The sequence below is a fragment of the Chiloscyllium plagiosum genome, unplaced genomic scaffold (genome assembly GCF_037043375.1).
Source record: "Chiloscyllium plagiosum isolate Xiang-an unplaced genomic scaffold, Cpla_swu_hap1 HiC_scaffold_14, whole genome shotgun sequence".
Taxonomy (NCBI): domain Eukaryota; kingdom Metazoa; phylum Chordata; class Chondrichthyes; order Orectolobiformes; family Hemiscylliidae; genus Chiloscyllium; species Chiloscyllium plagiosum.
In genome coordinates, this window is record NW_028270152.1 from 36,928,558 (window position 1) to 36,955,673 (window position 27,116).

Consider the following 27,116-nt stretch of genomic DNA (forward strand, 5'->3'; position numbering starts at 1 on the left):
GACAAGTTAATTTGTACTGAATTTTGCGCTGCATAGATTTCATAAAATTATCCTAAAGGCAGAATAGAAAAGATGTAAATGATTCAGTATGGTGCCTTGTGATATGACGTATGGTGAAATCACAAAAGCTTCCAGATTTTCTAAACAAAGTTCCCTTTATTTAGCCTTTGAAATCATTTGTAATCTTTTCAGCTGAGATGCAAATGGCCTATGCTTGCAATTGTTTACTCAGGCATTAAAACAGAAGATTTACACAAGCAAAACTTTGTATAAAATTTGTGATAAGTCAATTAAGAGACACGCTCCATGATATTTCCTCATTTAACTTTTAAAAAATTCTAAGTTCTGTTGAAAAAAAAAATTGATAAAAGTAATTTTTCTATTGAACTGATGACATTAAGGTGAGAACTATCAGGGTTCTTTCAAACTAAATTTGGTCCCAAAAGAACTTGAATTTGGAAGTGTAGAAATCTGATGCTCATACTCTTCAAATAGAGCACGTGAATTTCATTGGTTGCAAAGGATTCCTGAAATTGCTTTAAATTTCCACAAGATGGCATTCGAAATGCACTATCTGTTAATAGATGTAAGTTTTCTCAATTTTCAGCTTTATCTTTTAATTCTTACTCTCATCAATACAGTTTTGCATGCAGAATGTTACTACAGTACCTATTAAATTTGTTTGGCATTTTAGATTCTGTCATTACCTCAGTGTTTTTTGAACACTTTTATTCGCTGGTGGGAATTAGAGACTTAAGTCAGGTTAACAAACTCAGTGGAGTTAAATAAATTCACAAAATGAATTATAGCTAACATTATGGTTATTGCATATTTTTTAGCACAGAGTCCTAAGCAAGTTCTTCAGCCATGTGACACTGAATATCCAGCCTTTGTGTCTGAGCGAACTATAAAGGAAACTACAGGAGCAATCAGCTGTGAAGGGTGCTACAAGTAAGGCATATTCCCATTTCTTTAATTCTGGGTTTGTACATATGCATTGGGGTCAATTTCTGTATTTCACCAATAAACATTCTCAATGATATTCCCACAAAGTAAAAGAAATGTACTGAAAGAAGAGATTAATCAGTATTCATTACCCATGGATAACATAATACACAAAACTGTTCAGATAGTTAACATGTTGATATAATACTTTGTTACATATTTGTTATGCTGCATATCTCCACAAAGTGACTTTCAGCTCTTTGACAGGACATGAATGTTTCCTCATGATATATCAACAAAACTTGCAACTGAAGTTGAATTCAGTATTTCTTTTCTTCCATCTTCCTTGGAGCTGAAATGTCTTCATGTCACCTAACCAAATCAAACTAGCTACACAGATATGGAGTCAGGATTCAAGATTCAGAATTATCCTTGTTATCCATGAATTCGCTACCCATGGATCTACATTCTGTGAGATTATCCCCAGACCTCATCTTCCTTTTCCCATTGATTCCTCCAATATAATCATGCACAGTAGGTAGGAGAGTTACGTTGTACCGGGATCAGCAGCTTTTTGTTATCCACGGGAGGTCCATGCCCATATCTCCAATAGACAACACAGATTTAGAGTAATGCTTGCAGTCACTTATGCAACTGGTACTATTTTTGGCTTTCCTAGTGATCAAACATTTATTTTGCATGTTGTGTAGTCAATGAAGACATAGCTTTGTCAGCAAATGTTTTTATTTCGAAGGTAAAGAAAAGATTTTATGTTTCAGGTTATTTAATTGCCACGATTTAACAAGCAGTATTCCATAATTATTCTTGCAGAGTAAGCTAGTTTGTTAAATCCAATAAAGCATGAACGTATTGACACATTCTGTGTGCTTACCCTTATGGTTACAACTGTTGAGTTAAGGTGGAAGCCATATGATTTAGGGCACTTAAAAACTTAATTCCAATTTTTTTTGCTCTTAGTTAAACTTATTAAAGATTAAAAATGACTAATTATTTTTGAACTGTTCTTTTAACATCTCTACATTATGTTCCTGTTTAAAGAAACATTAAATAGATTGGGACATGGTTTCCAAGTTCATATTAATATATGCCTTTAAAAAAGCTTTTTTTTTTGCTTTACCATAACCTGGTTAGCTGTGCAAAAAATGTGCAGCAAGCGTTCTCTTATTAGAATTAAATTAGAAATATGACAATGGGTGAAGCTGCCATAAACTGTTTGTCTTCATTTTCAGGTAAGCATGATAATTTTTTAAAGATGTTTTGTTCTGCTGCTATAAGTATTGGGACCGTTTGATTATTTATATCTCAGAGTTTTCCTCAAGGCTCATATGATTAGCGAAAACTCCATATGTCCACAGGAAATAACAATGATTACTGTTTCAATGCATTATTAGCCAAAGGATCAAAATATTACACAATTATGATTTAAAAAGACCGAATGCCCTGGAAGTGGGGAGGATAAGGGTCAACAGAAACAGGTATTACCATAAAGGGAACTATATATAAACATTTTCCATCATGAAATCCAGTTATTGCAATAAATGAGTAATGTGATAGTTTTAATCTTGGTACAAAGATATTGCTGTGTGGCAAGTACATACAAAATGATTACATAAATGAAAGGTTAAGTGCCTTCTGTTGTGAAGTATAAACATGCAATGTGAGATAGTTTTTAACTTCCATAACCAAATGGATTCTCAACATTATGGATCACTAGATGAATCACTTGTTGGATGCATGGCTGAAAAACGAATTTAAAGAAAACATAATGTTGAAATAAATTCTAGACAGATCTGCCAAAATTAATGGGTTAGATTTCAAGAAGGAGCAAGGAATAACTAAAAGATTAATGGGGGAGATAGTTACTTATGAAAGAAAAGCAACTCATAATATGAAAACAGTAAGAGTTCCTTCAAATATTTAAGTGGGATAGGATAAGCTAATGCTGGTACACTAGAAGGTGAGACTGGGGAATCAGTAATGGAAACAAAGGTAATAGCGGAGGAGTTGAACAGATATTGTGTTTGTCTTCATTGTGGAACACTTAGAAAATTTTCCAATGATATTTGAAAATCAAAATGTGAACAAGAAACAGAAACTTAAAACAATCACCATCAACAAGGAAAAGTGGCCTGGAAAAATTCAACCTACTGGCTGACAAGTCCCTCGAACCAGATGACCTGCAACATAGGGACTTAAACAAGAAGTAGCTGCAGAGACAGTAGACGAATTAGTTCTAATATTCCAAAGTTCCTTCGAATCTGGAAGGATCCATGAAAGAAGGGGAACATGTTTAACTAGTCTATTTTAGATTTTTTTAAAGTTAGCAACAAGCAACAGGTATAAAGGATTACCTATTGATATGTACTTGGATTTTATAAGCTACCATATAAAGACCATGACACAAGATGGTGGGGAGGATAGCATTGGATAAAAGATATTGTTTGTTAGCAGAAACAGTGAGTAAGGCTAAGTGGACCTTTTCAAGTTGGCAACTGTTACAAGTGAACTGCCATTGCTGGGACCTCATCGATGTACAATCTATATCAATGGCTTGAATGAAAAGACCAAATGTATAGGGGTTACTTTGCTGATGGAGCTAAGATAGATAGGAAAGCAACTTGTCAAGAGGCAGTAGAAAATCAGCAAAGGGATATAGATAGTTTATGATTAAAAGTTCACACTTTTAAGATGGTGATGAGGTGATTTGTTTTTGTTCTGGGAGGGTTATTATACGTGGAAATCACTTGCCAAAAGGTAGTGGCTGCTGGGTTATTGAATTTATTCAAGACAGCATTGTATAAAACATGGGAGTCAGAAAAGTCAGGAAAGTGGCATTGAGACCACACCAGAGTAGCACAATGTAATGGAATGGTGAAGCAAGCTTGAAGGGCCAAGTGGCCTACTCCTGCTCTGAACGTCTATGCTTTGTAATAGATCAAGTTCATTTAACACTCAGCTGGAGTTTCAGGTAACACACACTGACACCAAGCCCAGAGTACTGTGTTCAGTTGGGTCTCCTTTTCTGAGGAAGTATGTTCTGGCTATGGAGGGAGTACAGCGAAGGTTTAACCAGACTGATTTCTAGGATGATGTGGAGGAGCCGGTGTTGGACTGGGGTGGACAAAGCTAAAAATCACTCAACACCACTTCATAGTCCAACAGGTTTGTGGGCGGCACGGTGGCACAGTGGTTAGCACTGCTGCCTCACAGCTCCAGAGACCCGGGTTCAATTCCCGCCTCAGGCGACTGACTGTGTGGAGTTTGCACATTCTCCCCGTGTCTGCGTGGGTTTCCTCCGGGTGCTCCGGTTTCCTCCCACAGTCCAAAGATGTGCTGGTCAGGTGAATTGGCCATGCTAAATTGTCCGTAATGTTAGGTAAGGGGGAAATGTAGGGGTCTGGGTGGTTTGCGCTTCGGCGGGTCGGTGTGGACTTGTTGGGCCGAAGGGCCTGTTTCCACACTGTAAAGTAATCTAATGTAAAATAATCTAATGTAAAGGTTTATTCGGAAGCACTAGCTTTCAGAGCGTTGCTCCTTCATCAAGTAGTTGTGGAGAATAAGACCATAAGACACAGAATTTATAGCAAAAGATTACAATGTCATGCAACCGAAATGATATATTGAACAAACTTGGATTGTTGTTAAGTCTTTCATCTTTGAAAATGTTTCGGTTCATTAATATGTAAGTCCCAGAACTTCTTTTAAGTCACCTTCTCGAGGTAAGGTTTTATAACAAAAGGTGACATCTCAGCTCAGACAATGCATTAAAGATGTGAGGTTAGAGTCAGGCTGTATGTCAATCTTGAGTCGGGCTGGTTCTATTTCCAAAGTGGAATTTACAAAATATTACATATGTTGACTACATGCATTGACTGCCTGCATTTTTTGCATTTTTTGAGCAAAATAGAATGTATCTGCAAATTATAATTCTGTAATATTTTAACAGATACAGTTACAATGTTTAAAAGATATTTGGATACATTAATAAGAAATGTTTGGAGGGAGGTGGGACTAGTTTAATTCGGGATTATGGTCGGCGTGGACAGGTTGAACCGAAGGGTCTGTTCTCATGTTTTATAACCCTATGACTGTAGAAGTTACTCACAGTTCTCAGGGCTAAAGGAATCAAAGAATATGGGAAGAAAGTAGGAACCGGGTACTGAGTGGGATGATCAGTCATGGTCATATTGAATGTCGAAGTGGCCCAAGGTGTCGAATAGACTACAACTGTTCTATTTTCAATGTTTCTATGATTCCTTCTCAGAATGGAAAGGGAAAGTGTACATATATATAATAGATGCCAGTTTTCTACTTGGCAATGAAAATTAAAATCAGCCTAATGTTGCGAGGAAATATGTTACCTGTAGCAACAGCTTTAAATTATATTTATTTATAAAGGCGTTGAGGAGCTTGCCTGCCAGCTGGAGAGCTTTTATTGAGATGACCTGCCAAAACCATACACCAATGGGGCAGATGAGTGCCTCAGCCCTGTGGGTGATGCTGGCTGGGTGAGCATTTATTGCCAAGCCCTAATTCCACTTGAGAAGGTGGTAGTGAGCTGCCATCTTGGACTGCTATAGTCCATTTGGTGTAGATGAGTCAGTTGGGAAGTGCTACAGAATGGTTAGCTGGCCAGACAAGTTAATCAACGTTCTTTGTTTCTTCTGCAGTGCTGATTCTCGCTGAAGATAATGTGAAAGAACCCTTTGAGGTGCAACTAGGTGGTTTGGTAGGCCATTTAAGAGTGCACTACATTGTTGTGGATCTTGAGACACATGTTGGCCAGATGAGAATAGTAAGATTTCTGTCAGTGCAACAGAAAGGTCTCTATGACAATTTCATAGTCACTGAATTTATTTCTAGATTTAGTAATTGAGTTTAAGTTCAACCAGTTTCTGCTATTGGTGAATTTGAAGCCATGTCATCACTGCAGTAGCCTAGACCTCTGGATTACGAATCCAGTGATAATATTACTATGCCAACACTTGCTTCAATTTGTCGTAGAACATTGATTAAAATATTTGGAGCAAGATTCTTCAACATTATTCATTGAACAAAATAAACAATAATCCTATTCATATTCTAAAATTATCTCTTTCAAATTATGTAAAAGCTAGCATATTATGTTGTGTGTTATTATTTTTACATGGCATTTTATAATCAACTTGTAAATTAATGATTCTGAAAACAAATATACATCAAGTTGCAATACCAGCCGAATCACAAATAGGATGCTCTTCCAGTTATTTACTGTATAAGGTTTCATAGACTGCTGTATTTTAAGTTGCTTTTAATTTTGCTATTGATAATTTATTTTCAATGATAAAAGCATTGTAGGAAATATCTGACATACAATTCCCTATCCACATTTAAACTAATGTGACTCCCCTCTGAATCAATGTTATTTTATGCCCACTCAGAAATTCATTTAGGATGCATTGGTCATTAAAACAAAACAGCAAATAAAATAGTGATTTAAAAAAATGCAAGTTATCCTATCACAGAGATCTAGCTTGAATTAAATAGCTAAACTAAATTTCAATATGCACAGTGCTAATTGCTGTCTAGAGGCACGAGTGATTGTATTTGCTATCCCGTCATGAACGAGTGAGTTTCTTACATAGGCTCCACCCACCTCTGACTTAATCACAGGATTTTTTTGCAACCTTCAGAGTTATACATAGTCTTTCTTGCAATTAGACCAACATGTTTTTTGCTATGATGCATCTGTAGTATTTTGCCTTTCTAATAGTTATGATTAGTTTCCATATTTTGTTTGTTTCCATATTTTACCACAAATAATATTTAATTGGCAATGACAGTTTCAAGATGATACATTCTAACATGAATATCTGAATGAATTTATTTTCAAAATTGTTATAACATGTAGGGACAATATAAACAAACCTTACATGCATCCTATATATCTTAAACACCCTAAAGAATAGTATAAAGATTAATTTCACTGCAGCTAATATTGTTTAGAGATTTTAACAACTGTGCTTGTACACTGTTAGAGAAATGTTTTGTAAATAGGATTAATAATTATAGTTTTTTTGAGTGAAAAATTCTGGCATGAAATCACACAATATATGGATATAAGAATTTGAACTTACAATTTAGCTGTATCTTGATTCAAATCAACCCTTATATTTTGATGCTACCTTTTTAATTTAACAACAGGATAAAGAAAGTAATTATTGAATTAACATTAATGCTTGCTTTGGAATTTCAATTTTTTTTCTCACAAAATAGGAGAAGTATGTAAATTTGTAGGAAGTAAAGTTCCTGGAGTTGCAATATATGTGAGTGTTTCACTAAAATCATGAAAAATGCCAAGGACAGACTTACAAGCATATTAGCCATAACTGAATCTTCCCTGTTCCAAACACACAGGACATAAGCAGACAGATATGAGAGGTTACAGCCCTTGCAGTTTCATCATAATATGAGATTCTATGCATCATAGATCAGCAAGAAGCACAATTATAAGGATAGATAGATTCCACAATGTGTTTATAAAATGATGTGATGAATTATTTGAGTATCCTTGGTGCAAAGGAGCTTGAGAGAATTTTAACAACTGAACATTCCCAGTGGGTAATGAGATTACTTTGATATATCAGTAGTGCAATACATTCTGTCCAAGCCAGTGAGAAGTGCAAAATGGAGATAACAGATGCATACTTTTGTCAACATTTGACCCACAGATTATTTTTTGAAGGACAAGTGACCATGTTTGATTAGTAAGTGTAAAAACAAAGTAATCACTCTTAATAGATGTTAGCAGATGAACTCTTAACATTTTCATGTGATATTCCTCTGTATTCTGTTCTAATGTAGGTGTGAATCCATTTCATTTAAAGACTGTACCATTCATTTTTCATTCTGTAGCTGTAGATTGTCTTTCTATAATGATTGAACCAATGATATTTGAAATATTCATAGCTGTTATTATGGATAGGTCCATTTGTCATTAATTATTATTTCAAAATAATGCGGTAATTATAATGCGATGATGCCATAGAAATCCCTTCTACCCTGAACTCATAATCAAACATTAACATTCTGAGTTTTGCTTTCATTTTCATGTAGTTTAGAATATACATAGAGCCTCCCACATATATGGATTTACATAAAAATTACAACATTGAAACAGGCCATTTTGGTCAATCTGTTAACTTTGGTACTTTTCCTCTATCACAACAATTAATTGCATTTGATCAGTTTCATTATTGACAGCAACTAGCATTGTGGTTTGGAAAAAGGACAAAATTGATTTTAAACTTGCAGCAGTAAGGAAAAGAAAACCGCGGAATCCTTTCCATTTCTATAAATGATGTACAGTGCAACCTCTATTATCTGAACGTCAATTATCTGAATTTCGGATTATCCGAACAAGATCTCAAGGTCCTGTAAAAACGTTATCCGTTATCCGAACAATAAGTTATCCAAACAAAATGCTCCCTGCCCATCTCATTCGGATAATCGAGGCTGTTCCGTAATTCCAACAACACAGGTGACCAATGCTGAACAACACATAACTCCAAAGCAGAACCCCATCTTTAACTTGTAATTCCAATATTTTCTTAAAAGAGCCTGAAAATTGGCAGAGGATGTAAATTAAGTTGCTGTCTGGAGAGAGAAATTAATAGGATATAACGTGGAAAGTGTCAAAAAACTTCAAACTGTGATCTCTGATAACTGTAAAGATAGCATAGATTGATGATTCCCTGCATAACAACAAGCCACCTCTTGCAGATTAAATCCCAAACATTTTGTACTTTTTCTTTTGAAGAACACACAAGGATAAACTTAAAAAGTTAGTTTCAACTTAACTGGGTGTGTGCTTACAGGATTGAGCACTCTCATATGTACAGGTCTGTGTTCAAGCACTGGTATGTTGTAAAGGACACAGTTGAAGAACTATCCCTTAGTTATCCCTGTGTCGAAAATAATGTGGGAAAATGTGAAATTGTCCATTTTGACAGAAAGATTAAAATAGAAGCATATTTTCTGAATGATAAGAGATTGCAGAGCTCTGAGACATAGAGAGAGCTAGATATTCTTGTGCATAAATCATAGAAGATTAGAATACAAGTTATTCTGAAAGGAATTTAATGCAAGAGTTAAGGAGATTATGTTTCAGTTAAACAGGGTATTGGTGTGGACAATGGGGTTGGCAGCGAGGGCAAGCAGGAAGGAATGTGAAGATTTGAAGGTTACTTAGAATGAGAGGCTGACCTTGCGACTCACTCCAGGAAGCATAAATGCTGTTGTCTTCAATCTTTATCCAAATCATAATGAAAATGAAAATAGCTGCCATTCAGTAAAAGGTAACTTTTCATGCTAGTCACCAGACACCTTGATACCCACAGGACCAATGTACTCAGACGAAGTCTATACTCTTGTCAGTATTGTCAGTGAGTATTAATAGGCTTTATTAATAGGCATGACCATAGATAAAGGAAGTTAAAAAAGAACATCTTCCAGTATGCTATGGCTTCCAGTTCCACGTGTGACCCAACAGCACTATGAAATTGTTCCTTTCACACCTGTTTGGTACCTATTTTTGAGTAGAGGTATACTTAATTCTTTACTCCACATCTCTCCCGAAGCCCTTTCACTGTTCTCCTTTAATGGTGAACATTTAATGAAGGATGTTCAACTCTTTTCTGCGCCCTACCCCCTTAAAATAAGTTCCTTTGGTTTGAAGCATTAATTTCTGATAGCATCATAAGCTCTGTTGGAGAATCTAGAAGATGTATATTCTCCCTAACTGTTGCCTGGGAAGGTGAACAAAAGGGTGTTGTGGAATGGCAACAGGAATATTTCGGAACTCATCAGAAATTAGCAGTGCATCATTGATGCTAAAGAAATAGACTTCTGGTCTGGAATCTATAAGAAAATACTAAATAAAAACTGAAAGAACTGCAGATGTTGTAAATCAGAAACAAAAACAGAAGTTGCTGGCAGCATCTGTGAAGAGAAATCAGAGTTAACATTTTGGGTCTGGTGACCCTTCCTCACAACTGATGGTAGCTAAAAAAATGTCAATTTATATGCAGAAGATAAGGTGGGAGGAAGGAGTATGGAGTAAACAAAGAGAGCGGAGTTGGACAGACAAAGGAGTTGGTAACGATTTGGCTGAGAGGGTGAAAAGCTGTTAATGGAAACTGTTAGTGGCTAACAATAGAGGGAATGAGGAGTAAATGAGAGGAGGGGATAGAGCCCTAAGAGAGAGAAGAACAACTGGACAGAGGAAGGAGTGAATAATAATCTGGCTAGGACCTAACAAGGCCCAGTGTGTGGAGTAGGGGACAAGGACAAGGGAGAGTTCAGGCCCTAAAGTTATTGAGCCCGATATTGAGTCAAGGGGGCAGCAGGGTCCCCAAGAGGAAAATGAGATATCCTTCCAGCTTGTGCTGAGTTTCGCTGGAGCACCGCAGCAAGCCTGAGACAGAAGCATTGGGTAGGGAACAAGGTGGTGTGTTAAAGCGGCAGGCAACTGGTCGCTCAGTGTCTTTTTTCTCACCAGAATGTAGGTGTTCTGTAAAGCGAACACCCAGTCTACATTTCGTTTCCCCAGTGTAGAGGAGACTGCATTGTGAGCGGCGAATGCCGTGGACTAGATTGTGTGAAGTGCAGGTGAAGTACTACTTCACCTGGAAGGTATGTTTGGGCCATTGGATATCGAAGAAGGTGGAGGTCACAATGTGGTCTCCACTACATTGGGGAAACGAAGTGTAGACTTGGTGATTGCTTCACAGACTACCTATATTCTGCCCACCAAAATGACCCTGAGCTTCCAGTTGCCTGCCACTTTAACACACCACCCTGTTCCCTGGCCAACATTGTGGTCTCAGACTTGCTATAGTGCTCCAGCAAAGCTCAGTGCAAGCTGGAAGAACAATACCTCATATTCTGCTTGGGGTCCCTGCAGCCCTCTTAATATTGAGTTCAATAACTTTAGGGCCTCAACTCTCCCATGTATCCCCCAACCTTAGATACCAGGCCTTGCTATCATATAGTCTGCCATTATATACTACCTATTGTTAGCCACTAACAGTCTCCATTAACAGCTATTGTCTCTTCAAGCCAGATCGTTATCAATTCCTTTGTCTGTCCAACTGTCCTTCTCCTTCTCTATGGCTCTATCCCTACCTATTGTTTACTCCTTACCCCTCCCCCACTCTATCTTCTGCATATAAATGGACATTTTCTTACCTACTATCAGTTCTGAGGAAGGGTCACCAGACCCAAAACGTTGACTCTGATTTCTCTTCATCTGCTGACTTTGCCAGAACTTCTGTTTTTGTATCTATAAGAAATTCCTGCAATTGCATTGTAGACTGCAGATGCTCAATAACTATATCTACTGTAAAGGTATAATTAACCCATAATTTCACACCAATGACAAGGATGAACCAGGGTCGATACATTGAAGGTTCTTTTTTTAAAAGGTATGATATCAACTTGTCCTTGCTTACATACCTGCCCATAGCTTTATACAACAGATTCACTCCTTCAGAGCTCCTAATGGGTAAGCAGTTTCATCCTTGGCTCCCAAGACTCTAAATTACTGTCTGAACAGATATTACAAAGACTAACTTGAGGAAGGTCTGGCAGAAGGAGAATCACTAATGTACAAACCCGACTGTGGTCGTCAGTTGCTGTCATGATGTGCAGGATCTGCTACAACTCCAGCCTGGGGAGTCAGTCTGGACCCAGGACTAGAACTGACTCAATTTTAAGTTCTTCAATTCACATTTGGTCCTACTTTGCCCACAGCATTCTCAGACACACAAGATCAGCGTTGCTGAACACCAAAGTGGCCTTTGCAAGCCTGGAATGATTGCTCAGTTATAAGGAAAGTTGTTCTGATCACAGCACGGTTTATTGACAAATTAGCAAATGCTATCACTTTTGGTGTTTTACTTCATTCTATTTCCTGTATGGTCAGTTCTGTTTGTCACTGGTCATGTATGCAGTATCATACTTCTTTGTCATACAACCTGCATTGTTTGTTTGATCCCATGCACCACCTTATAAGAAAAGGTAAAGTCACCATAGTCTTAACAGGTTCTTTCCATTGAGAGAGATGGCGGGTGATTGTTTAACATGAGGGTCACCATACTTCAGGTAAGGGGAGAGATTGGGGAGAATTCTTCATAGCAAACTCAGCTGGTGCAGGAATTATAGAATCATGGTGATGTACAGCATGGAAACAATTGAACCCATGCTGTTAGCATCATTAACCAGATGTCTAGCCACCTGAGCTAGGTAAGTATAATGTATTTTTTATGATGAAAAATTGAGACAGACTACTATCGCAAGTATTACTTCATAGCTGAAAAGGAAAAGCAACTTGGAATATTGTGTACAGTTCTGGTCACCCCATTACAGAAAAGATGTGGAAGCATTGGAAAAGGTGCAGAGGAGATTTACCAGGATGTTGCATGGTCTGGAGGGAAGGTCTTATGAGGAAAGGCTGAGAGACTTGGGTCTGTTCTCATTGGAAAGAAGAAGGCTAAGGGGGGATGTGATAGAGACATACAAGATGATCAGAGGATTAGATAAGGTAGACAATGAAAGACTTTTCCTGGAATGATGACATCAGCTTGTAGGAGAGGGCATAACTACAAATTGAGGGATGGTAGATTTAAGACAGATGTCAGAGGCAAGTTCTTTACGCAGAGAGTGGTAAGGGTGTGGAATGCCCTACCTGCTAATGTAGTCAACTCAGCCACATTAGGGAGATTTAAACAATCCTTAGATAAGCACATGGATGATTTTGGGATAGTGTAGAGGGACGAGCTGAGAATAGTTCACAGGTCGGCGCAACATCAAGGGCCGAAGGGCCTGTTTTGCACTGTATTGTTCTATGTTCTATGTTCTATGCTCAGTATGTGCAAAAAGCATAATATCAGCACAAATAAAATCTTGTACATCAGAATGCGTCATGATCGATGGTAGATTTTGCACATGACACTTCTTTCATGTGTGGTTCTTCTCAATATGGGGAAAACAAGCCAAGAAAATGGTAATGAATTCATACTAGTTCCAAAATAGAATATTGTGAATTGAAAAGGTGCACTTTAACTAAGAGTCAAAGTTGTCCTTATCATTGATAAAGCAAACACTGGCAGCTTTGCTTTTTTTCATCAAAGCGAGCTAAGACCAGAATGTTGGTCCTAAACCGCTTGATGTTCCTTCTGATTATCAGGTTTGCTGAGTAACTAATACCTATGCTATCACAGCTCCCTGTATATGACAATCGCTATAGGTTTGGGATTGCAGTAATCTTGGTCCATAATTTGAAAGATATATAGCAAATTTGTATCAATGCCATAGAGTGTAAAATAAGTACCATAATGAATGAGAACCTGTTGAATCCCTATCTTTGGCCCCTAAAGTCATTTCCTCAGTTTTAGCTGAAACATTATTATTTATAAAACAATTGAGTATCTGATAAGATCGCCTTATTTTAAAGGAAAGCTTTCATCAGTAAAATTGAGTTTATTTTTTTCTGGCTGTCACTTTAGTAAGTAATCTACTTTAATAGCATAATGATGAAAAATTCTTGAATGTTTCACAGTCCAATTGTGTGGCAGGAGGATTTTTAAAATTCATTCTGGAATGTGGGTATTGCCTGGAGGCTACAAATGTCAGCCCTATCTCAAGAGTCCTGAGAAAGTGGTGGGATTCCTGCTTAAACAACTTGAGTCTATGTATCAGTGGTGTTCTCACAATGTTGTTAGATCATCAAGAAAGCCAGAAAGGGCTGGAGAAACTCAGTGGATCTAGTAATGTCTGTGAAGAGAGAAACAGAATTAACATTTAAAGTTCTTGGGTTCCAAAGAGCCACGTCGGACTCAAAACACTAACCCTATTTCTCCACCTCACAATGCTATAAGACCTGCCGTATGTTCCCAGCACAGTCTATTTTATTTCAGATCTCCATCATCTGCAGTATATTCATTTTATTTGACTGCTAGGTAGCGATATCGTCACAGTGAAGGGATAGTGGTCAATATCATGTAAGAACGTTTTGTGACTTGGAGGCCAATGTGGAAGTGATCCACTGAGTACCAGTCAGGTACTATTATTGCTTGTCTACTTGCAACTGGGTGGCTTGACAAGATTGGAAAGCATATATCTGTAGCATCATCAAATCCCATAGCATGTATTCTATGCCAACTCAATACTGATTTTCATGAATGTCAATAGAAAGAAAAGGCAAGGTAGAATCATTCACCGTGATATTATCTCAGTGAACGGTTGGGGAATTTTGACAGGAGACAGAAGAATGTTTCCTAAGACTTCTTAAACTTTCTCTGCAGGTTTCCTATGGGCTGATAGTTTGGTAAGCTGGTTGCCTGTTGGATGGTAAAATCCACAACAGAAGGATGAGGCTAAGGGGAGAGATTGATGCCAAGGTTCAAGAGTTGAGGAAGAAGGGGTTGGTTAGTAGATGAACAAGTAGTCATATCAGGAGATGTGTTTTGGAGACAGTGCTCAGGTGTAAAAGACAATGGAAGATAGTAGATGGTGAAGACAGGGATCCAATCATCATTATGGGGTTGCTGGAAGTGAGCTTCACTGGTAAACACATTAGGTTTGTTGTCTCTCCTGGTTTAAATAAAGATTCGTGCTATTAAAAGCATCCCTCCTCCCCTCCTTTTACTTGCCAGGTTCATCAAGAAACCCCAAAAATCTCCTCAAAGCTTTGCAAAAACTCTGTTAACAATAATTTGAAAGGTATAGATTCAACAATACTACCTCAAATAACAAAACCAACCGCTGGAACTCTAGGCAAAGTCTTTCAGGGGTCTTAGTGATGTGACTATGTTGAGATTTATAGCAGAATCAGATGAGAACTCGGCAAGGCCGAACTTGGCATCAGGAGCATCTCACTCCAGTTTTTATGCTTCCCTTAAGCAACATGGCAGGTTTCCTACTTGGCATAAATGAGATGCCAATTCAGGGAGATTATTGCTTGTTAAATGCCTTGTTAAGGTCTGAACTCATCTCATTATGACCAATGAATATTTTACAGTCTGCAATTGTCTGCTGCACACAGCTCTCATCAATTGAAGCCACCTGCCAATGTGGTCTCATCTGGCTTTGTAGTGCACAATGTAGACAATACGAAGATTGGTGGAGTTGTGGATAGTGAGGAGGGCTGTTGTCGTCTGCAAAGGGACTTAGATATGATGCAGAGCTGGGCTGAGGAGTGGCAGATGGAGTTCAACCCTGTCAAGTGTGAGGTTGCCCATTTTGGAAGGACAAATAAGAATGCAGAATACAGGGTTAACGGTAGGGTTCTTAGTAAGGTGGAGTAGCAGAGGGATCTTGGGGTCTATGTTCATAGCTCTTTGAAAGTTGCCACTCAGGTGGATAGAGCTTGTAAGAAGGCCTATGGTGTATTAGCGTTCATTAGCAGAGGGATTGGATTCAAGAGTCGTGAGGTGATGTTGCAGCTGTACAGGACCTTGGTAAGGCCACATTTGGAGTACTGTGTGCAGTTCTGGTCGCCTCACTTTAGGAAAGATGTGGAAGCTTTGGAGAGGGTGCACAGGAGATTTACCAGGATGTTGCCTGGAATGGAGAATAGGTCATACAAGGATAGGTTGAGAGTGCTAGGCCTTTTCTCATTGGAACGGCGAAGGATGAGGGGTGACTTGATAGAGGTTTATAAGATGATCAGGGGAATAGATAGAGTAGACAGTCAGAGACTTTTTCCCTGAGTACAACAGAGTGTTAAAAGGGGACATAAATTTAAGGTGAAGGGTGGAAGGTATAGGGGGATGTCAGGGGTAGGTTCTTTACCCAGAGAGTGGTGGGGGCATGGAATGCGCTGCCTTGAGAGTGGCAGAGTCAGAATCATTGTTGACCTTTAAGCGGCAATTGGATAGGTACATGGATAGGTGGTTAAGCTAGGACAAATGTTCGGCACAACATCGTGGGCCGAAGAGCCTGTTCTGTGCTGTATTGTTCTATGTTCTATGTTCTATGTAGCTGAGCTCTGTTACGTACAGGGTCAACTTGCTCCTTATCAACATCTTTGTCCCATCTCTTGGAACATTGCTTCGATTTCCCACTTCCTCTGCATCCAGCACATTGCCAGGTTACTTTCAAATGTGCAAAACACAGCACATTAGGATGATGGAGCACACTCTACACTGACTGTACTGTAGGGCACCCTCAGACCAGTCCTAGTAGTAGCATCAAATATTTAGCAGCCCTATGGGCGGCAGGGTGGCTCAGTGGTTAACACTGCTGCCTCACAGCACCAGGGTCCCAGGTTCAATTCCAGCCTCAGGCAACTGTCTGTGTGGAGTTTGCACATTCTCCCCGTGTCTGCGTGGGTTTGCTCTGGTTTCCTCCTACAATCCAAAGATGTGCAGGTCAGGTAAATTGGTTATGCTGAATTGCCCAAAGTGTTAGGTGCATTAGTCGGAGGGAAATGGGTCTGGGTGGGTTACTCTTCAGAGCGTCGGTGTGGACTTGTTTGGTCAAAGGGCCTGTTCCAACACTGTAGGGAATCTAATCTATCATATCTTTAGCAGCCCTATTGTCTGCTTCACCATAGCCCTGATCAAGGCAGCATTGTATCTGTACTCTGCATCAGTTAGGGGGTTGCACCTGGTATACAAGAGTGCTCCAGGATTTAGAAGTCATGCTAGCTGCTAAGCTAGTAGGCACACACCACCATTGTGGCCATGGCATAGGCACAGGTGAAAGGAATGCTGGTCATTCAATGGATATCCACAGAGTGGTAAGTTGTCCTGGGAATGGCACATGATAAGATGAGGCTGGAATCAGATGCAATAGATGTCGTACAGGTAGGCTTAATAAGATGAGATTGCTAAGATATGGTGTGAAAATGCACTAGGCCTCAGAGCAAAGACTCCCTCCAAATAACCAAACAATTCTGATTTAGCCAATAAAATGCAAGTTTCATCCCTACATCTTTGCTTATTCTCAGCTTCTGGATCTAAACTCTGTGTTCTTTAGGCTGCTTATACTGATCCAGTGGACTCATCATCTACTGAGCTCCTTCCCCTTTTATACGGTTGTTTGGTTTCTGATCTCAGTTCTTGCTTTAGATTTCCTCAGCAACAGGAAAGAGCAGTTTCTTTTCTCAGTTTTCCATTTCTATTTCCCTTTTCAATTAGGCTCGGTCTTAAAAAGAAGTTGGTTTTATTCATAGATTTCTTGACAGTCTTTATCTAATCTACTCATTATATCTTCAAAAAGTCTCAAACATTGTCAAACAGGATTTCTCTTTCGTAAAACCATGTCAACTTTTTCAAATTGGACTGTTTTTCCAAGTGGAGAAAGTGAGGTCTGCAGATGCTGGAGATCAGAGATGGAAATGTGTTGCTGGAAAAGCGCAGCAGGTCAGGCAGCATCTAGGGAACAGGAGAATCGACGTTTCGGGCATTAGCCCTTCTTCAGGAATCGATGTAGCGGAGGAAAAGGTGGGGGGTGGGGCCAGTGTAGTTGCGGAAGATGGATTGTTCCACATATCCTACGAAGAGGCAGGCATAGCTGGGACCCATGCAGGTGCCCATGGCTACTCCTTTCGTTTGGAGGAAGTGGGAGGATTGGAAAGAGAAGTTGTTCAGGGTGAGGACCAGTTTAGTCAGTCGAAGGAGGGTGTCAGTGGAAGGGTACTGGTCGGTACGGCGGGAAAGAAAGAAGTGGAGGGCTTTGAGTCCTTCGTGATGGGGGATGGAGGTGTACAGGGATTGGATGTCCATGGTGAAAATAAGGCGTTGGGGACCGGGGAAGCGAAAATCATGGAGCAGGTGGAGGGCATGGGTGGTGTCCCGAACGTAGGTGGGGAGTTCTTGGACTAAGGGGGACAGGATGGTGTCAAGGTATGCGGAGATGAGTTCGGTGGGGCAGGAGCAGGCGTAGACAATGGGTCGGCCGGGGCAGTCAGGTTTGTGGATTTTGGGCAGGAGGTAGAAGCGGGAGGTGCGGGGTTGTGGGACTATGAGGTTGGAGGCGGTGGATGGGAGATCCCCCGAGGTGATGAGGTTATGGACGGTCTGGGAGATGATGGTTTGGTGGTGGGGGGTGGGGTCATGGTCAAGGGGGCAGTAGGAGGAGGATGTAGCGGAGGAAAAGGTGGGGGGTGGGGCCAGTGTAGTTGCGGAAGATGGATTGTTCAACATATCCTATGAAGAGGCAGGCATAGCTGGGGCCCATGCGGGTGCCCATGGCTACTCCTTTCGTTTGGAAGAAGTGGGAGGATTGGAAAGAGAAGTTGTTCAGGGTGAGGACCAGTTCAGTCAGTCGAAGGAGGGTGTCAGTGGAAGGGTACTGGTTGGATCAGCGGGAAAGGAAGAAGCGGAGGGCTTTGAGTCCTTCGTGATGGAATTCCTGAAGAAGGGCTAATGCCCGAAACGTCAATTCTCCTGTTCCCTAGATGCTGCCTGACCTGCTGCGCTTTTCCAGCAACACATTTCCATCTCTGTTTTTCCAAGTGCATTGTTAAGACTTCCTTAATGAGTTACCTTTACCTTTAGATTCTAGCATTTTCCCAATGGTTAATGTTGATGCTAACGGGCCTGTAACTCCCTGCTTCCTTTCTCCCTCTGTAACTTCCAATTGGCAGAGTTTCAGGAACTTTGGAAGATTTTAGTTAGCATATCCAGTATCTCTGCTAACTCTTTCAGAAGTTTGTTGATGTATACTCTGTTCCACAAATCCAGACGACACAAGTTTCAGGACAACGGTAGATGCTTTATTATCGGACAGCCAGTGAGAGATTCTCAATATCCCCAAACGTAGTCGTGTGTCCACTTGTGGTGACACTTCACCACGAATCTCTGCTCTACACACAAAGGCAGTAGCTTTTATAGGAATAATACAAAAAGTCTATAAGACACATGGTTGATTGTCGTTACATTGTTTAAGATGGACAATTATAATTTTGCAAGGCCAGGTGAATGTCGATATCCTGCGATAATGAGTGAATGGATTACAGGGACTGATTATCATATTCTTCATGATCGTGTTGATAGAAAGAGATTAAAACAGAAGGGTTTTGCCTATTCTCAATTAATGATTCACATACATATGCTAATATGGAGGGGAAGCAAGACAATGGGAGCAGGAGGCACTTTAACAGGGTTGTGGCCAAGGCTATCAGTCTTGCCTGAGGCTGCAGAGCAATCCACATGTGTGGGTCCAATGGATTCCTTCTCTAAGATCCAGTCAGCCTCCTCCCTGCTGAGATGTCCTGTCTATTCTGTAAGAGGACAGACATGCAGTTGATAATGTAGGGAGTCTCTTTGGTAGTGGAATGTTTAACTCTTGAGTCCCCAGTATGCCTTGGAAGAGAAGTAAAATATGGAACTGATCCCTTTGTGGCTTTCTAACTTCCTCATTCCCTCCTATTGATCATTCGATGATCATCCAGGTCCCCTCTGAACCTATAACAAAAACTCTCGGACAACAGTGGCCAGAAGCACTGGAAGACTTGAATGCAGGCAATTACAATTAGTATTGTAATTCCGATATGTACCAGCAGGCCTCCCAGAATGCCCCCTAGTGGCCCCTCCATGCCATGCCATTGCTAAACCCATTGTCAATAATTTGAAGAGTCTGGATTTCCTTAGTGATATGTTTAGAGAGGTCAGTGATGTTAGTGGACTCGTCAGGGGATGTAGGTCCAGCTCTCTGCCCCAATAACAGCACAGGTACCACCCTCCTTAGCTAGCTGGAAGTCCATGGCCAAACAATTCTGGAGGGCCACAGTCCTAACTGCAAGTAGCTCTGTATTAATTTCAGTTAAGGCACTAGCCGTATCATTGGTGACCCTTTCCCATATGGTCCTGAGCTTACCAAATTCTTGGGCATGTAAATAGATTCCCGTTGGAGGAGAGAACATTCCCACCGAGGTGAGGAACCCGGTGAGAGGGATCTTCTGGGTCTCGGGGGTGAGGGTAAGTTGTCCAAAATGCAAATGTGGAGTACAACATATTCCATGTAACACGACCCCTCCAAATGGAGGGAGGCCAAGGGTAGCCTTTCAAGCTGAAAATAAAATATGTGCCACTGTAAACTGTTAAGGTGGAACCTGCGCCTTCCCCCCCCCCCCCCCCCCCCCCCCCCCTCCCCCACAACCTGAGAGCAGGGCTATTCCAGAGGCAGCCTGATGTTCTGTTTGGGACAGCAGACCAATCAAATGCAAAGTAGCCATATTTTGTTAAATTCTGACCTAGGTTCGACCCAGGGGAATTGCAAAACAGCACTTACTCGTCTCCACATAAGTACCTTTCCCTTCCCGTCTGAAACAAATGGTGTAGTCAATGGTGTGTTGTTGAGAACGATAAGGGAGAGAGGTCTATGCGATTGGTTGTAACTAGGGTGATACCAGTCCCTGAATAAGGTCAGGTTACACCCTGCCAACACAGTAGCCATTCAGCCACTTCGTGCCAGTGAAAAGGTACGGGCCACAAAGGGAATCCCACCCCCCCCCACCCAACTGAGTGGGGTGGATTGTGGGCACATATCCAGCAACAGGTGTCTCTCCCCAATACATGGGATGTCTGGTAGGCCAGGTACAAAAAGATATTATGCATAGGGTGTCAATTTGAAATCCATCTGTTCCCAAGGCCCCATTTCCCAAAGTCACCAAAGTCACAAGTATGGAAAACATCTTTGTCCTTAGTTGGTGTCAGCTTCCACACTGATTCTTTTGCAGTCAGTTCTCTGTATCTACTGGGGCTGCCCTTGTACTTTCATGGCCATGGGGGTGGTCAGCAGCACCTGGAACGGTCCTTTCCATCTTGGTCCCAGCTTCTTTCATTCCCAGTCCTTTATCAGGCCAAAATCCCCAGGCTCAACAATGAAGTAGTCTCCTTTAGGCAGATCGTCGCTCTCTTGGTAAGCCCGGTATACCTGTGAATTGCAAACTATGGAGAGGTTTGGTTAACCCCTACAGGTACACCCTTACCTCCTCTTCCAGGGTGTTCATATCTAGTCTTTCGGGGAGTGGGGAGGGGGCAGGCGTCGGACTATCCCAGGTCCTCATGCCTTCCTGTAAACCACCTCAGCAGGAGGCAGACTGGTTTTGCTTGAAGGGGTAACCCTCATTTGGAACAGGGCCAAGGGTAGGACCTTCAACCAACTTAGGCATGATTCCTGTTTTAGCTTGACCAGCTTACTTTTTAGGGTACCATTTGCTCGTTCGAACACTCCAACCGCTTTTGGATGGTGAATGCAATGGAATTGTTGTTTTATTGCTAGTTCCCTGCAGATCCCCTGGTTAACTTTAGCCACGAAGTGTTGCCCATTGTCTGAGCTTATTGTCTCTGAGAGACCACAGCGAGGAATTATTTCCCTCAACAATATTTTTACCACTGTTGCAGCCATGTTGTTCCTTATTGGGATTGCCTCAATCCATCCGCTGAAGACATCTACTATTACCAAACAATACTTATAACATTGTACCCTGGGTAATTCTATGAAATCTAGTTGTAGACAATTGAAAGGCCCACCAGGCAAGGGGGTGGCCCCAGAACCACAAGGCATTCTTTTTCCAGCATTTGTCTTTTTGCAGATCATGCATGCTTTGGTTCGTTTCTCAGGCATTGTTTTGGGAATCAGGGTGCCATTAGGATTGTAGCAAAGTGCTGACCATTCCCTCCTTGCCTAGGTGTGTGCAGTTATGTAAATAATCCACCAAAATTGGTGAAAGCAACGAAGAAACACAGACCCGTCCCACAGTTTGGTATGAACATCAAGGGTGCACCCCATCTATGATCAACAGTCTGTGTTCCTCTGCAGGGGCATCCCCCTCTAAGTGATGTATCTCACCCAGGTCTGGCATACCCATCCTCATACGTTTTGTAATGAGGTGTTGCTGTGAGCCCAAAAGAACCAGGAAAGTGGGGTGTAATGACTACCTGCTTGGTGATGGCATCTACTTGCGCATTGCCCTTTGAGATTCTGTCAGTGGCACCAGTGTGAGCTGAACATTTGATCACCGCTAGGCTGGACGGTAATTGTGAGGCCTGCAAAAGATTATGCAAAAAACAACATTACTAATGGATTGCCCCATGGAGGTTAAAAATCCCCTATGCTCCCATAAGGCGCCAAAGTCATGGGCAACACCAAAAGCATAGCGAGTGTCCATATAAATGCATGTAGGTTTGCTTACTGAGCTGGAAGATTCATTTCTGGACGTTTCGTCACTCCACTAGGTAACATCTTCAGTGGGCTTCTGGGCAAAACACTGTTGATAATTCCTGTTTTCTATTTGTATGTTTGGGTTTCTTTGGGTTGGTGATGTCATTGCCTGCAGTGACATCATTTCCTGTGGTGATGCCATTTCCTGTTCCTTTTCTCAGGGGATGGTAGATGGGGTCTAGCTCGATGTGTTTGTTAATAGAGTTCCAGTTGGAATGCCTTGCTTCTAGGAATTCTTGTGCATGTCTCTGTTTGGCTTGACTTAGATGGATGTGTTGTCCTAGTCGAAGTGGTGTCCTTCCTCATTTGTATGTAAGGATACTAGTGAGAGTGGATCATGTCTTTTTTGTGGCTAGTTGACGTTCATCTATCCTGGTAATTAGTTTTCTGCCTGTTTGTCCAATGTAGTGTTTGTTACAGTCCTTGCACAATATTTTGTAAATGATATTAGTTTTGCTTGTTGCCTGTATAGGGTGCTTCAAGTTCATTAACTACTGTTTCAGTGTGTTGGTGGGTTTGTGGGTTACCATGATACCAAGGGGTCTGAGTAGTCTGGTAGTCATTTCTGAGATGTCTTTGATGTAGGGGAGAGTGGCTAAGGTTTCTGGACGTGTTTTGTCTGCTTGTTTGGGTTTGTTGCTGAGAAATCTGCGGACTGTGTTCATTGAGTACCGTTCTTTTTTAATACACTGTGTAGGTGATTTTCCTCTGCTCTGCGTAGTTCCTCTGTGCTGCAGTGTGTTGTTTTCCTGTAGATCTATGGACCAAATATTGAACTACAGAAGCAATCACCCCAACATCCACAAACGAAACTGCATCAGAACATTATTCCAATATGCCACCACGAACTTGAAAGACCCTATACAGACAACAAGCAAAACTAATGTCACTTACAAAATACATTGCAAGGACTGTAACAAACACTACATTGGACAAATGGGCAGAAAACTAGCCACCAGAATACATGAACATCAACTATCCACAAAACAACATGACCCTCTCTCACTACATACAGATAAGGAAGGACACCACTTTGACTGGGACAACACATCCATCCTAGGACAAGCCAAACAGAGACATGCACGAGAATTCCTAGAAGCATGGCATTCCAACTGGAACTCGATCAACAAACACATCGAGTTAGACCGCATCTACCACCCCCTGAGAAAAAGAACAGGAAATGGCATCACCACAGGAAATTATGTCACCACAGGAAATGACATCACCAACCCAAAGAAACCCAAATATATAAGTAGAAAGCAGGAACTATCAGCAGTGCTTCACTTGGGGCCCACTGAAGATGTTACCTAGTAGGGTGACAAAACATCTGGAAATGAACCTTCCAGCTCATTGAGCAAACCTACATGCAGAACCTCAACCTGAGCTACAAATCTTCTCAAAACTTGCTAAGTCCGTGTAAATATTGGCCGAACTCCCTTCTGCCAGGATGCAAGCCCAAGTGAGGGCAAACAATTCAGCCTTCGGTGCTGACAATGGAGTCTCAAAGCCTGCACGTTCAACCACTTCAAAATCCATAACAATCGCATAACCGGAGCATCGCTGACCTGTAGGTCATCCACATAAAAAGTGAAGTCCGCGTGTTCAAGGAGCAGGTCTGTAGTATTCCGGTCCCAATGAAATTCATAAGTACTGACTGAAGGTGCATTACGATCATGGGGCAGCTGAACAAACTAGGTTTTGTATTACCTTTAGAGCACAACTTGGGATCATTCTGGCCATCCCAGTAATAAATAAGGGCTCTCCTCATCTGTATCCTGGCGTTCTCAGACCAATCCGTGTTCTATGTCTATACCATGCCCGTGACACTCGAGGTGTCCTCTTTGAATATGTCACTTAAATCATCATAAGTGTGGTCTAGTCGTTTTCCATCACCCTCATCTATTTGTAACTGCCACTTAGTAACATTTTCTGGTGACAATATCTTACAACAGAGGGCAAACAGATCCCGGGTGTTGCATTGTCTATTTGAAGTGCGCACTGGACATATTGGGCAAATTGGGCAGGTGATCTTTAGTGATCCAGAACCTGATTCATTATCGCAATCATCTCTTGGGATTTCCAGGGGACATATACCCTGATAATTGGTGGCTCATCTTCCTCATCTGCTTTGGGGTTCAGTAGCTGTCTTATGGGGAGGATAGTTTTGGGGGAGGGGCGGGGGAGCGGTGACATGGAGATGGTGAGCTGCAGTGCAACAGTAACAGGATGTGGCTGGTTTCCTAGAGTGCATCTTAACCCAATCAGCTATACAGGGACTCGGGTACAGCGGCATGGACGGAGTCATAGGTGGCTCAGTGGGAGTCACTGGTGCACTAGGGTAACATTCCCATTCCCCCACTATGTCGGTATCATTTCCTCCCTCCTCAAACAGGGTTGGTATGAGCTTGGGATCCCGTGAAGTGCTTAGGTTCTCTATACAGCTTTGTTGCTTTAGCCCCTCTTGTTTATCTTATTCAACTTTAGCTTCTTTATGCTGTTTCTCCTGTTCCTTTTTTTTAAACATGTAATGAATACATCCAGTTTCAACATCTAAGGCAAGTATTGCTCCATACTGTCCAGAAATAGTAGTGTAAAGAATCCCAACAATTAGATTTGTCCTACTCCTAGGCAAGTTTATTGAGTAAAAATAAAAGTGGCTACCACAAAGAAGGTTATTCAACCTCGTGTTTCAGTGCCAGTGCTTTGCATGAGGAGCACAAAGTCTCACTTTCCCTTAATAATTCCTCACTTGCTAGGCTACCTACATGTTTCCTCATAGTGCCATAACTTCTGTTACCAATTGAACGTTAATCAATGCAGCCATGCTTTAAAGTAACCATGAGACAATGACACAGATCACCGACAATGTGGAAAGGTATGAAGCCTTGCCAATTAATTAGTTAATTAACTGTGATAATGCAGTTCAGGATAGTACAAATTGTTTTAAAATATTGAGTAATAAGCATATTTAATGAGAGGTGGAAACTGAACAAGTGACGAGACATCGCACTGTGAAATAATAAGGACGAATAAACAGATTTCAAAGTCACAGAAACGATTCAAATCTGATTAGTGTTGTATATATGAAATTATAGCAGGATTGTTCAATTACATGCATATCCCACTCAGCTGACCAAATCACAAGTTTTTTTCCCAATCAATTAGGAGTTTTGTTAAGAGTCTTCAATATAAACTGGAAATTCATTTAATCAAAATCCAGTGCTATAATGTAGAATGTGCACAGTTTCCAACTCTGAACTCCATTATAATTATCTGGTTCAAGTATTTCAATTTAAATTCCCTATTTTCTTTTTCAAGCAGTTCTGATCAGTCATTGCTCACATCTCCGGGACACCCGCACCAATCAACCCCTCCGCCCTGTGGCCCAACATTTCAACTCCCCCTCCCACTCTACTGAGGACATGCAGGTCCTGGGTCTCCTCCACCACCACTCCCTCACCACCCAACGCCTGGAGGAAGAACGCCTCATTTTCCGCCTCGGAACACTTCAATCCCATGGCATCATTGTGGATTTCATCAGTTTCCTCATTTCCCCTTCCCCCACCTCACCCCAGCTCCAACCTTCCAGCTCAGCACCATATCTATGACCTGTCCTACCTGCCTATCTTCGTTTCCACCTATCCACTCCAACCTCCTCTCTGACCTATCACCTTCATCCCCACCCCCCTTCACCTATTGTACTCTATGCTACTTTCCCCCCACCCTCACCCCCCTCTCATTTATCTCTCCACTCTGCAGGCACCCTGCCTGTATTCCTGATGAAGGGCTTTTGCCCGAAACATCGATTTTCCTGCTCCCTGGATGCTGTCTGACCTGCTGTGCTTTTCCAGCACCACTCTAATCTAGACTGTGGAATGACTGTGGCAGCATTAATGAAAGTCTTGTCAATATGCTTCAAATGCACAAATAATGACGAACGCAAAGACACAGAAACTTACAACAGTACCTTAAGCTTTGTTTCATGATTTTCTTTTGCAAGATAACGTTGAACTGACACGTCAGTTCTCAGTGAGGAAGGGAAATTGACAGAGAATAAAGCTGCGAATGGCATTCCATACTGACAAAGGAGATGCAGCAGTCTGAAAATTACGTGGAGGTAAATGAGTCTGAAACAAAGATTCAATTCAACCAGTATTGGTTTGGGGTTTTACAATTTTTTAATTAAATTATATAAAGTTCACTGTAATTCCTCCACTTAATGAACAAATGTTAAAGTCTGAGGTGATTTTCCTCAATATTAGGTTCAGATTGTTTTTGTTAAGAAATGAGCAGATAAGCTTCACAACGACCAGAACTTTCCAGCGGGACACTAGGACCCTGTTGAGTACTGACACAAATAACTTGTAGCCCAGTATTGAGAATTGTAACAGCCTCCCCTGTGTAGCTGGCAGGGACCAAAGCAGCGACCTGGTCCACCCGAGGGTCAGAATGCTCAGCACTGACGGTAACGTTGGGGGTCCTGAGGGGAATAGGGCAATGGGGTGGTGGAAGGGTCTCCTGAAAGACTCCTTGGGATGCTGTATGCAATCTCTTTAATTGTAGGGAACTGATGGCCTCCAGCCACCTTCCCAAATGCATCCAGGCATTGGATCACACAAATCCTGCCCCACAAAGGGTCTCTGCACACACCCTCTATATTTCCTCTCCCCCCACCTTACTCTTGCAATGGGGCACTTCTGTGTCCTCTGTGAGACAGCAGACCGATGCTTGGCCACCCTTCTCAATGAGACAAGACTTACTTGTCCCCGGGGGCAACCTTTCTCTGGCAATTTAGAGCTCAGCCCAGCGTTCTGGAAGCTAACAAACAAAAAACAAACAACAACAGAAAACCCAGACAGGACTAAACACTGGCACCCTGGTCAATTGTTTTAATGCGATCACAATTAAAAGTGCTAAGTCATATTTTTGCAATCGAT

At 41.3% G+C, this 27,116-nt stretch overlaps 1 protein-coding gene across 3 annotated transcripts in view; it reads left to right on the plus strand.

Annotated features, from left to right (window-relative positions):
• The window catches only part of cacna2d3a (calcium voltage-gated channel auxiliary subunit alpha2delta 3a), a 953,727-nt gene that overhangs the window by 871,926 nt on the left and 54,685 nt on the right, over nucleotides 1–27,116 (plus strand). For all 3 annotated transcript variants that reach the window (XM_087994307.1, XM_087994306.1, XM_087994308.1), the window contains one exon: nucleotides 840–951. In XM_087994307.1, coding sequence (XP_087850433.1) covers nucleotides 840–951 — 112 coding nt within the window. The remainder of the gene's footprint in view (nucleotides 1–839; nucleotides 952–27,116) is intronic.